Genomic DNA, 14,234 nt, shown 5'->3' with positions numbered 1-14,234 from the left:
TGACCTGAAGTTTAAAAAAAGGAAAAGAAAAGAAGGCCCTTCCTCCCCATCATGTCTACCCCCTTCCTTCCTCCAAAAAAAATTCTGAGCAAATAGTGCCCCTGGTATTGTAAAGCTTTGAATGTTTTCACACCCCATTAATTTATTACTTCTCTTTCTTCATCTTTAAATTTCATTTTTTTTTCAAAAAATTCAGACTCCCTGCTGCTGCAGCGATTTTCATCTTGTTGTTAATTTTCCCTGCTCCATATGGAGCTCCAGACATTTCACCTGGAGGCTGTACTAGATTTTGCTGTAGTGATCGCACTTCCGGAGGCCAAAACTGTCATTTAAGGTTCCTGGTGCATCTGTCTGCGCCAGGCTTTTCACTGGCATGGGAGAGTGTGAATAACAAATTGGATGCACCTGAGATTCAGATGATTAGTGTGTTTTGTGGATCTCAGCGACTTGTAAGCAGATAGCTCTGGGGGTGGGGAGGGCTAAACAGCAACTGTGGGGTGAATCTGTGCTCACACCTTCCATTTGGGTCTTTGGAGGGAAAGTGCAAATATCTAGGCAGCCTGAGTGCAGAGCGAGAGAGTAACAAATATTTCATCCTGCCTTGTCATTGATTAGAAAAGAGCCTTTAATTTCATTTCACCCCATGTTGTGATTAATTTGCATTCTTTGTCAGAAGTTAATGGAGTTTTTTATGGTTCACTCTGAAATCCTTGAAGACATCAGAGTTGATCTGATGTTTATACAACCGCCAGCGGAATTTTTTCATTTGATTGATGGCAAGCTTGATGTTATTCCAAACGGCTTTTTAAGCTGTTTTTAAGAATTATTTGAATAAAATGCAAGCAAGATATTGTTGTAACGATCAAGATTATCTGTTAAAAATCTGTTTCAAATAAAGAACATGATAAGTAGAAAAAAAGATCAAAAAGACAGGAGAAATGGTGAATAGAGAAGATGTTTGTTAAAATACAAAAGGCATGCATTCAAATAAGTTATTATACAATACAGTGAAAGTAAGAAAGATCTTAATTTAGGTTGTTTTTGGTAATGAGACAATTTTGTGGCAAAATAAATTAATCGGTGGTTTAAAAAAAAAAAGGTAGCAGAATTGTTAGAGTACTTACTGCCAGTTGGCTAACTCCTTTTTTTTTTTTTTCCCTGCCAGCCTTTTCCACCTTGATTTTCCCAATAATATGAGAAATGGAGCGGTAGTGTCCTTAACTCAAAGAGACAAGACTGTCAGGCCTGTTAGCTCAACAAAATGATGACATATTACTTGTCTCAATGAAGAGGCATTCTTAAATCCCACTGCAAGGAAAACATAAGTGGATAATAGAAAATTTTAGAGCCGGAGCATACATTCACTGTAATCTTGCCATTGGTTCCTTTTCTAAGAAAGCACAGAAGGCAAAAACACTGTTTGTGGAAGAGATCCTCTTTTTTTTTTTTTTGCTTGCTTTTAATGAAAGATTTGTGCTCTTACCATACTTCTGTGCACAGAAGTATCAGAGAGATACTGTCATGTGTGCTACACATTTTAGGCCAGATCTTCAGCTGCAATAAATCAGTATGGCTCCATTGAGGTCAGTGCAGCTATGCTGATTACAGCAGCTAAGGATCTGGCCCCATGTCAATATGACTAGATTTTATAAATGCTTTTGGATTACTTATACCAAAGCCATTTTTAAATAAGATTTGGGTTTTGGTCTTGCTTGAACAAATTCATCCCTCACTGTGTTTTCAGCTAGTGAGGTTTAATTGTAGGTCAAAAAGCTACTTATCTAACCACTTTGCATTTAAAACAAATTAATTTATTTGCTGTATCTTAAAGTTTGCCTAATAATTTTGTGGTTTTAATTGAAGTTACTGCTTTCTAATCCCTATATTAAAATGGTCTAAGGTTCTTTTTTAATATATAATTCATACTATAGACCAAATTTGGTCTGGTTTCATTTAAATGTGAGCAGGTTATCAAGGAAAAAAAATTAGTTTAGCTTGGCACATAAAGTAGCTATTTTACTGTTGGTTTTTTTCAGTTGACACAAACATCATTTAAGCATTCATTTATTTTGTAAGAATAAACTGAAGGTTGGTTAAAGCATGTTTCCCGGTAAGAATGAAATCTGTTATCTTCCACTTGCATCATAATATTGAACCATTTAAAAGACATTAAACACTGTTTAAATGCTAATGACAAAATAGTGATGTTTTCCATATTAACTTTATAGAAAATGTTAGCGGTAATCTTCTATTTTAAGATCTAGACTGATTTCTTAATATAGGTTTCACTACATGTATCATTACCTAATCTACCTAGATTTTTTTTTTACATCAACCAGAAATTATAAATTCATAGCTAAAATAGATTTAGCTTTTGGGAATACATTGTATAGTTAGGATAGAGTGTTAATTTCACTACAGATTTTTTTCTCACGTGAAAATATCGAACTACTGTTGGTTAGCATGCGCTTTCTGTGAGTTAATAGGAAACTGCTGAAAGTATCATATATGCTGCATATCTTACTTGCTTATCAATATGATGAGAAAATTATAATAATAATTGGAGATATACTTATCTCCTAGAACTGGAAGGGACCTTGAAAGGTCATTGAGTCCAGCCCGCTGCTTTCACTAGCTGGACCAAGTACTGTTTTTTGCCCCAGATCACTAAGTGGCCCCCTCAAGGATTGAACTCACCACCGTGGGTTTAGCAGCCCAATGCTCAAACCACTGAGCTATCCCTCTCCTCAAATCTTTGATTAAAACATCCTGATTTGAAACTGGGAAATAGGTTAGACCCTAATCTACAACACATTTATCTGGATGGATTGTAATTTGTGATATTTAATTATTATTCCTTTTTAACTATAATAATTACAAGCAACCATTTAAACCATGAATTCTCCTACATTTCTCATTTTACCAGCTTTGGGAATGGGATTCCAGTGTTGCATTCTATACCTATTACAGATCACTTTTACTGCACAAAGTTATTCTCCAGCTTTTCCAGAAGTGTTGAAAGTCCTGATCCTGCAAACACCTATGCGTGTGCTTACCTTAAAGCACATATGTAATCTCATTGACATCAACTTTACATAAATGACTAGTCACGTTGACTTTAGTGGAATTATTTCAAAGCATAAAGATAAGCACCTTCATAGTGTTTGCAGGGTCAGGACCTGAGCTGTTATGTGCTTAGGAGCTTTGACACTGGAACTTAACCTCTCTTGAGTTTTTTGTCATTTGAATGAGAAAGTTGCCTTTAAATAACATGACTTTTGTTATTACATGAGGTCAGTATCCTGACCTCTGAATGCAGGGTTAACCCTTTTGGAACCTTTCTGATTACATAAATCAAGCAAGAGCCTCAAATAAGGCGGATTTGCCATAAAGAACAAGTTCCTTATCAGGGGAAAACAGTAAAAAGAAAGGAGATATTTAAATTTATTTCAGGGCATCTTTAGAAATGTGTGAGCATCCTTTGCATGGACTGGTACTAGAGGAAATGATTCTTCCTTCACTGTTACCAGTGAATGTAAGTGCATCACCATGAGTAAAGCCTGTTATTTAAATAACTAAGTATTTGAATTAGAACTCACAAAATTGCAGGTCAGACTCTCCCTGGCATAAAGGCAACTAAGCAAACACCCATAATGTACTGAGGATCGCTGTGTCAACCACAGTTAATAGCATTGTACCAGGCATTGTACAGTGAAGTTCCCAGATTCTCTGGGGCAGCCCCAAGGGCAACGTTGGGTGAGGTCAAGGCATGCATTCCTTTTCACATGAGTTTAAGAGCACAACTTGCTGTAGTATTTTTGTTCATCCTGGCAACGTAGCCAAAGAGCATGCAACACCACTTTTGAATGTGTAACGAGCCATTGGAGGAAGACCACATATCCGTGAGATTTTGGGATTTCACACAAAAACGAACCACATTATGCTCAGGTTTTGGTGCACATATGCAGTGCCTCTAGCTACACCTAGCCTGCCTGTAAGACAGTCCGTGTTTCTGACCTGTACAGGAGTACAGGCAATATGCAAGTTTGATAGATCCTGAACTTGGTCTCAGCACACAGACTTTTCAGGTCCATGAGTGAGACATGGACTTCATGCAGGAGGTGCAGCGGCATAATCATAGATCACATCTGATTTGCTGTGATCGTTTGAACTCTGCTTGCAGCCTTGATGGATGAACTGGCATAAACAGTAACTGATAAATAGGAAATGAGTTGGATTTTTTCCATATAGCCATTTACAAAGCATCAAAATGTATTGGGTTTACTGAAACTAATGTCTTTTTCCAGCCTTCTGTGTGATCCGTGTTATTTGGGACTAGAGTGAGGCATTGATTCTAGCCCATTTATTTAAATCTAGGTACAACATTACAGGCTTTGAAATGTACAAAAGCAAGTTGTCTGCATATGGAGCACCTCTTTGCTGTATGTCACCTGTTTGTCTGCTGTAGACGTAAGAACATAGGAGTGGCTGTACTGGGTCAGACCAAAGGTCCATCCAGCCCAGTATCCTGTCTACCAACAGTGGCCAATGCCAGGTGCCCCAGAGGGAGTGAACCTAACAGGCAATGATCAAGTGATCTCTCTCCTGCCATCCATCTCCACCCTCTGACAAACAGAGGCTAGGGACACCCTTCCTTATCCATCTGGCTAATACCCTAACCCTAACCCTTACCCATCCTGGCTAATATCCATTAATGGACTTAACCTCCATGAATTTATCCAGTTCTCTTTTAAATGCCGTTATAGTCCTAGCCTTCACAACCTCTTCAGGCAAGGAGTTCCACAAGGAGTTAAGAACATTTATTTGTTTTAAACCTGCTGCCCATTCATTTCATTTGGTGGCCTCTAGTTCTTGTATTATGGGAACAAGTAAATAACTTTTCCTTATTTACTTTCTCTACATCACTCATGATTTTATATACCTCTATCATATCCCCCCTTAGTCTCCTCTTTTCCAAGCTGAAAAGTCCTAGCCTCTTTAATCTCTCCTCATAGACGTAGCTGTGATGTCCCAGGAAGGAGTTGTGACACTGAGCCCATCAGGTCAGTGTCTTATTACTTGCCCTTCCTTTGCCAGCTCAGCTCTGCTGCCCAGCTCCTTGGGAAGCAGCAGGGGCCAAGGCTGTGCATACTTGGGCAGAAGGGAAGTATCAGCCCCATAGAGCCTGCTTTCCCCCTCACGCACAGGCTGGAGGGACTAAAGAGTGTCAGACATTCCCAGTCTCTCCTGTATGAACGTGTAGTGCAAGTGACAATCTTGTCCTTGGGCATTAAGAACATAATGTGATAATTACTTGAAATGGGTTGAAAGAGAGATTCTGGACCGCTCTTGTTAGTCTGTGATTTCTATGGAACAATTTACTCATATCATTAAGGAGGACAACTATGTCCATGATAGTAAAATAAGTGGCATGGAGCAGAGTATTCTTTGGAACATGGCCAGCATACGTCTGTTCATTTCAAAGCCTATAATTTTATTCCCAGGTTTAATTAGGAAAATCTGGTTAATTTTAAGCCGATCTCAAGTTTAAAAATAAATTTTATAAAGTTGACACATTCCTAGTCATACTTTCAGATACCCAGATTTTGCTTCACTCTGGATTACTCCTTTTCAAGCATCCTCAAGATTGTATTCAATATTTCAGTAGTATAGTTGATGACATGAATCACTGGAAAGAGTCCAGCTTTTCCTGGATGGGCCACAGTAACAGATGGATGTGTTGCCTGGTTTTTTCCAACCGTTTGCCTTTCTTTCTTTCTTTCTTTCTTTCCTTCCTTCCTTCATTACAGAGAATTCACCATTTACACTAATTTAAACCTGCAAATGATCCATGCCCCATGCAGCAGAGGAAGGTGAAAAAGCCCCAGGGTCTCTGCCAATCTGACCTGGAATAAAATTCCTTCCCGACCCCAGATATGGTGATCAGTTAGACCCTAAGCACATGGGCAAGACCTGCCAGTCAGGGACCTGGGAAATAATTCTCTGTAGTAACTTGGAGCCCTCGCCATCTAGTGTCCTACTGAGACCACAAACAGGATTCTAATTGCTGCTACTGGCAGTCACCTGTGAGAGACATGCCATTGTAGGCAGTCCCATCATACCATCTCCTCTGTAAACCTATCAAACTCCATCTTGAAGCCAGCTAGGTTTCTTGGCCCCACTGCTCCTCTTGGAAGGCTATTCCAGAACTTCACTCCTTTCATGGTTAGAAATCTTTGCCTAATTTCAAGCCTAAACTTGTTGATGGCCAATTTATATCCATTTGTTCTTGTGTCCACGTTGGCGCTTAACTTAAATAACTACTCTCCCTCCCTGGTATTTATTCCTCTGATGTATTTATAGAGAGCAATCGTATCTCCCTTCAGCCTTCTTTTGGTTAGTCTAAAAGAGCCACGCTCTTTCAATCTTCTCTCATAAGGTAGGTTTTCCATTCTTCGGATGATCCTAGCAGCCCTTCTCTGCACGTGTTCCAGTTTGAATTCATCTTAAACATGGGAGACCAGATGTGCACAGTATTCCAGATGTAGTCTCACCAGTGCATTGTATAATGGTACTAACGCTTCCTGGTCTCTGCATCCTAGGATTGCATTAGCCTTTTCCACAGATGCATCACATTCATAGTCATCCTGTGATCAACCAGTACACCCAGGTCTTTCTCCTCTGTCTCGTCCAACTGATACATCTGCAGGTTACCACAAAAATTCTTGTTGTTAGTCCCTAAATGCACAACTTTGTACTATTTAAATTTCATCCCATTTCTATTACTCCAACTTATAAGGTCATCCAAACCTCCTTGTATGATATTCTAGTCCTCCTCCATATTGGCAATACCTCCCAGCTTTGTGTCATCCGCAAATTTTATTAGCACACACTCACTGTTTCTGCTAAGGTCAGTAATAAAAATTGGTGCCAAGACCAATCCTTGAGAGATTCCACTAGTAACCTCCCTCCAACCTGACAGTTCACCTTTCAGTACGACCCGTTGTAGTCTCCCCTTTAACCACTTCCTTATTCACCTTTCAATTCTCATATTAATCTCTGTCTTCTCTGATTTAACTAATAACTGAATCAAATTCCTTACTGCCATCCAGGTAGATTAGATCTGCTGCATTTCCTTTGTCTAAAAATCAGTTACCTTCTCAAAGAAGGAGATCGCGTTGGTCTGGCACGATCTACTTTTGTAAAACCATGGTATATTTATCCCAGTTACAGTTCACCTCTATATCCTTAACTACTTTCTCTTTTAAAATGCGTTCCAAGACCTTGCATACAATTGAGGTCAAACTAACAGAGCTGTAGTTTCCTGGATCACTTTTTTTCCCCTTTCTTAAAAATAAGAACTATATTAGCAATTCTCCAGTCACAGGGTCTGACTCCCAGTTTACAAATTCATTAAAAATCCATGCTAAGGGATGTGCGCTGGAAATTTTCATGTACCACAGTTCCCCATGACATCTCCCAGTTATGGGATGGGGGCTGGGAAGCAACCTGTCCCTGCCTCAATAGCAGTGGGAAATGGGAAATTCTCATTCTGCCTCTACAATAAGTGACAGGTTTACTAGTGCACCCCATAGTATGCAGCTCATAGTTAGCCTTGCCCCTGCCATTTAGTCTAGCAAGTGGCTGGAAATGGAGAAAGAGGGTGGAGTCCACCCCCACTTGCTTATTTGCGGGCAATTGCTGTGCCTAGCGGAGCCCTCCAGAGGAGTGAAAATGGGTGACTGGCTATGAAGCACCTCTTCCAAAGACCCTAGGGACAGGGCACCAGACCCTATACACAGTGTGACATCAAGCCACTGGTGCACAAGAAAGTTTGGGGGAATCCTGTGGACTGGTATCAGAGGAGTGATGAAATCCGTCTAGATTCTTGCAGTGTCTCCATTTCTGTAGTACTGACATTTACTCAGTTTCACTGAACTTTCATGGACATGAGCTGATATTAAACAATAATTGGCAAATCTCCTCCTATGTTGTTCATTCTACCCTGTGTTATACCCATTACACATGTGCTGTGACAGATTTAACCTGTGTGTATGTGATATAATACTCTGATAACTGTGCACAGCATTCTACTAAAACCGCCATCTTTCACATAAGAATGATCCTCCTCATTTGTGACCATTGATCCTCTTCATTTGTGACCATTAAAAATCCCATAGCTCCTTTTCACAAAAGCAGTGGTGTTCATTCTAGTGTCTGGTTGTATTCCAACATGGATAGTCACTGCTGACTCCTAAATTCCTTCTGCAATTTCAACTATACTTGTTCCCCCCCATCCCATCATATTCTATACTAGTGGATTGTGTTACTGTACTCTAGGAAATAGATTCCTGTGTGGTGTGGCTGCAGTCCAGTGGTGAATGAAATAATCTCTATGTATAATTTATATACGTTTGCACAGCTCTGGGAAAACAAGAACTATATAACTCTAAGACTGTATTTAATATTAAAGGTTATTGGAAGCAATCTTTGTTTTCAAGGCTTTTCAGAACAATTCTTTCAATAGAGCTCTCATATTCTGTCCTCTATTCTCTGGCTTGGAGGTTGGAGTTTGTAAATTGCAGAATTAATGACAGGAGATGGGATTTTCAGAAGTGCCTAAGGTGACTTAACAGCTCTTAAGAGTGACATTCTGAGAAGTCCTGCAGATCCCCTGAATCGGGGTTAAGAATAACTAGCAAGACTGATGATGAAGAGAAAAAAGAAACAGTAGAAATTGAGTGCAGAAAGAAGGCTCCTTTTTCTGTATAGATTGAGGTAGAGAAGAGCGTGTCTCATTTGTCAATATGGAAACAATATTTGTTGTTGCTTGTGGTCCAAAAAGTTAAGTCTTAAAGAAAGTAGCAAACATCTCTAAAGGTTAAAAACAAGCCTAGTGCACTGTTAGAATCCAGAACTGCAGCAATTATGAAAATAAATTTCATACTTATGTAACTCTCTGATTTGTTACTATATACCTTTATCTATTTAAAAAAACCACTGCCTTAAAAAGCAGTATATATGGGAAGCTCTGACCTAGGTCACTCGCAAATTTCTCAAACAAGAGCTGCAGGGCATGTACTAATTCCAGAGAGTAAAAGAGAAAATGAAAGCTATAGCCAGTGACTTCTCCAAGTTATACAGGGTGGATTCATTTGAGTTTTTTGATTGTGCTTGTGACTATAATGTGAAAGGGACTGGTAGAGGTCCTCTCAGCCACTTCCCGTAAACAGTATCTCCATGGCGACAGAAATATAACCTGATGGTCTGTCAAAAGTTGCTTTTTGTAACCAGAGTCATTGATTAAATAGTAGATGAGGCATGAGGAAAACTTTTGTATTTGTAACCAGCCTAAAAAATGACATTTGGAATATGCCATTTATAGAGTGGCTTATCCAACTACCATTGACTTTTTCATAAACTGAGGAACATACTGTGGATTTATTTTATTTTAGGTAAATTTAGTGTCATAGTTCTCTCTCTTCCTTTCATTTTTAACTGTCATGCTTAAGGATAATAAGGAAAATATAATTTCAAAAATATCCAAGGTCTGTTAAGAAGTCTGCAAATTCATAGAATACCAGATATAAAGGAAATACTTATAAAAACTTATGACCTACAGGGTCTTGCAGTTATGACCATGTGAGCAAGTCTTGCATCTGTATTTAAATGCACATACCTCTTCTCAGCTCACCATGAAAGCATATTACTGGCAAAAGGTTTAAACTCTCAGATGAAAATGATCAGATAATTCAGGAATCTAAACATAATACTGTTTTAATCTGCTGAATTTATTTGCCTGCCTGCGTTTATCAGCATTTTCAATATCATCCATCACCATAATATGTGTTTCTATATCATGATGAGCAAAACGTAAAGTAGCTGCAATTAGAATTCTGTTTGTGGTCTCAGGATATTCAATTTATTCTTAAAATGGTCACTTAATAAGCAAATTGTTCAAGTTTTCATTCAAATAGTTGTAAATAACATGCTGTATACGCTGAGATGCGGCCCCTGTCAGGATTAATGTGGTCCCCAAAACTTTTGTCTCACAGTAGTGCCTGAAAAACAGAATGTTAGGCCAAAAAAGGGAAAACAAAAAGACAAAACATTGTATGTTGAGTACTTTTAAAACTGTTTTTAATGTGCTATAAAACTGGATGCTTCACTTTTCATGAACTGCGTGCAAATGTAGAGGCATTGGCTGTAAAGTTGTCTTTGGTTAGGTTTGTTTTATAGTTGCAGAGACAATGCAATAATGTGATCTTGGAAAAGGTAAACAAGATAGTTTTAACAGTGAAAAATATGCCTAATATAAATACAGCTAAGTGCATCGCTGTTCAGAACTTGAAAAATATGACTGTACCATTACATTTTCTAGTGGAGTTAACAGAGCGCCACAGAGCAGCCTTACAAGCAATATATCTGAGGCAAAGAAAATAGGTAATACATCTAACTCAGGAGTCTCTGTGGCATTCACATAGAGAAAAGCACAGTAGCTTTATTTAATTGAGAAAATGAATCAATTACAATGATGTTGCATCATCAAATGCTAGTGAAATAGCAAATATGTCATTACGTTGGGTAACAGTGTTAAAAAGTAATTGAGTGTCTTAAGTGTTTTGAATCAATTCCAGGTACTGGCACAGCTACCTTAATGCAAAATTTATGAAGATGATCTCAAATAATATGTTGCTATCAAAACTGTGTAATAAAATCTGGTAACAATGTGCTGTATCTCTCTTAGAACCTGGGCCTGCTACTGTAGTATACAGTTAAAACATCTTTAAAAGAATTCTCTAATGTTCCTATTTGTGTTTCCCTGTTGCTTTCATGGAAGCATTAAAAGCTTTTATTAGAAATGTTTTTAAATCCCATTCTGAGATCAAGTGTGATCATTTCTGTGTAGAATTTAACAAATGTCGATTATGATCCTTTTTTGTATTAGACATGTATTTTCCCAGTGCATACATACATGAGACTTCTGCTCTGCATGTTTTGATGGGAAACTAAACCCTCTATTCATTTGCACTAAAACATTTTATAAGGCAACTGAGAAGTATCCTACATCTAATAAGCTGAATCGGCCTAATTTTGGCTTTTAACATCCAATAGCCACGTATGAAAGGACCTTCTTTTTATGTTCACTAAATATTTTGCTTCCGTGAGCAATAATATAAATTGACCAGCTTGATTTGCTGAAGTAAAATAGATTCAAATTGCTCATTAAAAATATAAATAGATGCTTCTACCTATTTATATTTTCCATTTTTTCTGAATGCACAGAACTGTATCTGGATACAGCAATACCTGCTACATTCTCGGTATTTGTTTTCAGCCTCCTTTCTCTCTTTTATATTGCATTTTACTACTTGTAAAGTATTACTAGAGGATCACGCCTCTGGCTGGATACAGAGGGGAGAGCTTCCAAAGCTGATGGCAGCACTACAACATTTGTCATTGTGGCACTATGCAAGTGAGAATATTAAATGGAAGGGGCAAACCAAGCAAACTGTGTTGGAGCCTAGGACAACATTTTCACTAAATAGTGCCTTGTAAAATAGGCAGCTCTTTTCCATTTGGTTTTCTGGTTACAGAAGGATCCATACAATTTTTTACCTATTTGTGAAAAACTGTAATTAATCGATACTCGCACTCAGGGTGTTGTGGACTAACAGACCAAATACAATACTTGGATTCGTAAGGATTTCATTCCAGATTGTGTGTGTTATTAACCTGGACTATATCTTGCTTGTATTTTGTATTTAGCTGTTTGTATTACAAACTGTTTTGATTAATTGTAATTTTTAATACTTTTGGTAATAAGATGTTTGTTAATGTGGCCTAACATTTTACATAGCTTTTTGTAAGAAATTGACTATTGTTTTGCTCTGGAGTAGTAAATAAACCACCAATCAAAATGCTGATTTGAAATTTAGAAAAGATTGGACTCGTTGGTTAAGAATCTTTCCTTCATAATTTAAAAACAATACAAAGTTCTCCAAACTCTCCAGGCTTACAGATGGCATCGTTCTACTTATAGTCAAAGTACAACTGTTTTGAAACACATAAGAAACTTAGATAAAAGTGGAGTATTGACGTCTTTCCTGAGTAGAGGCAGATACTTCAACCACATAATTAAAGTTTTCTTCACAAAAAAGGGATTGTGAGCAGACACTGGCAGTAATCCAAAATTCTAATTTCTGACTATGATTTAATTTCAATTTTAAATAAATCGGTTTTTAATTTAAAAAGAGTAAGCTTCATAACATTAGCAATGATTGCAACATTAAGCCCAATGTTCACAATCTAGCAATATAAAACATTATTTATATCTGAATCGTAAACAGTCTTTTGAAATGGATTATGGTTTTTCTCCCTACTCTAATACAACCTGGAGGGTACTAAAAAGTGTTGTGTGAAATTAACATTCTGCTGACTTTCGCCTATAAATGAGAAGCGAGCTATTAACATTTGTGTATTTTCATTATGTAAATTGTGTTAACACATGCCCACAAATTGCCACCAGCGATGCAATAATTTTCTCTCAGTGATCATAATGTGTCCAAGTGAGTCATTTTGATTATGACATGCTAATTACATATTGCCTTTTTTCAGATTCAGAAAAACCAGGGATCTTTAATGGTAAGCTTTATGAGTTCAGAAAAAAAAATCACTTTTCTTTTTCCTGATGGCTGCTTCCTTTGCATGCTTGAATGCCTTGTTTTAAACTTAGCAAATTGCATTTTGAAGAAAATGCAAACCTTTAACTGCCTGTATTAGATTAGGTACCGTTAGAAATAATAGAACATCCTGAGCATCAATGTTTTTATAAGAGTTTGCTGCTGTTGATTAATCTTGCTATATTTTATTGCATTAATGATTTTTTCTTTCCACTCCACTGTAAAGATATTGCATATAGGCTAATACTTTTCCCCTCTCTCCTTTCCATAGCAGCCTCTCCAGTTATTGCAGTGCATTGTTGATGAGGTGAGTCGTCGTCTTATGTGCTTTCACTCCTAAAGTCATTCCTAATGGAGTGGAAAGCTTATATTTTGTTTCCTAATGAAGCACAATGCCCAACATCCGCAGAGCACGAGTTGCCTTGTACAGCTTGGAGCTGTAGAACATGAACTGGTCTTGTCCCATTTTATGCTGCTTTCTGACTCTTAATGTTGAATCCTTGCAAAATGAGGCAGTCTCAAAGTAGTCCTTCTGGCTATCTAGGCCCTAAAGTCTGAACCCAGTCATGTTAATTGATCCTTTCCTTTGCCAGATGGTACAGAGCACAGAGATTGGAGTGGTAACATTACTTCATATTGAGCACACTTAACGCAGTTTAGATAAGCAAAAGAGGCCTTTTAGAAAGGGGTCAACGTTGAAAGCTAAACGAGGGAATTTGACTGTTGTCTGATCATTTTTATTCAGCCAAAAGGAAAATCAAAATCTGAGACTTAGAAATTCTAGAGGTGAGCAGTAGGCTGTGTTTCAACCAATTTAATTTGATTTTCCTGAACAGAAAAACTTTCTTTGTAAATCTAGCTTTAGTTTTCCAAGTCCTGAGGTATGGGTCGTTGCGGAGTCTTGTACGCACATGTAAAAGGGGTAGGGTACTTACATGGTCAGCCTCTTGAGAACATTTTTTTTCCTCTATAGGGTTTACTTTTGATAAGGGGTTTGTGATGTTCTTGGAATCACAGAAGCAATCACCTCTTTCAAGGTCATGTACTGTACATTTTGTCTCATTTTTAGGTTGCTGTTTTTACATGTAGTGGATGATGCTGATTAAGAAGCTTTGACAAAAACATCAAGACTTTTTTTAAAAGCTAGCGGCGTTTTAGTGATGTTCTATCAGACTGTGGGATGGGACAGTTTTGTCACTGCGAAATGCACTATCGTCGTCATTCCAACCTACTGTTTATGTTGTGCTCACTTAGCTTGATTTAAGCTCTAAAATCTGATGCCCAAGGCACAGTTTTTACCCCAGTGCTCCTTTATCTACAGATGCTACCTCTGTTAACTGTTGGACATATCTTTTATACTGCAGTCACTTGCAATGCATTTGGTAATACTTTTGTCAGGAAGCCACATGTTTAAGTAAGATACAGATTTCACTGGATAGAACTGACCCAAAATTTCAGCATGTGCTTGGTGTAAAGATATGGTGATTCTCCCAGTATTGACAAGTATAGGTTGCAGGATCAACATTCTTTATTGGAGGGTGAGGACATGCT

General features: G+C 37.9%; 1 protein-coding gene across 8 annotated transcripts in view; it reads left to right on the top strand.

Moving 5' to 3' along the window:
* MAP2K5 (mitogen-activated protein kinase kinase 5) overlaps positions 1-14,234 on the top strand; it is a 189,437-nt gene that overhangs the window by 128,907 nt on the left and 46,296 nt on the right. For all 8 annotated transcript variants that reach the window (XR_004002314.1, XR_004002315.1, XR_004002316.1 and 5 more), the window contains 2 exons: positions 12,619-12,645; positions 12,955-12,990. Coding sequence is in view for 5 of the 8 variants with exons in the window: in XM_030577578.1 (XP_030433438.1) it covers positions 12,619-12,645; positions 12,955-12,990 (63 nt within the window). In the remaining 3 variants the exon portion in view is untranslated. The remainder of the gene's footprint in view (positions 1-12,618; positions 12,646-12,954; positions 12,991-14,234) is intronic.

The sequence above is a fragment of the Gopherus evgoodei genome, chromosome 10, assembly GCF_007399415.2.
Source record: "Gopherus evgoodei ecotype Sinaloan lineage chromosome 10, rGopEvg1_v1.p, whole genome shotgun sequence".
Lineage (NCBI taxonomy): Eukaryota > Metazoa > Chordata > Testudines > Testudinidae > Gopherus > Gopherus evgoodei.
The sequence above is the reverse complement of the archived record's forward strand: the minus strand, read 5'-3'. Positions and strand labels throughout refer to the sequence as shown.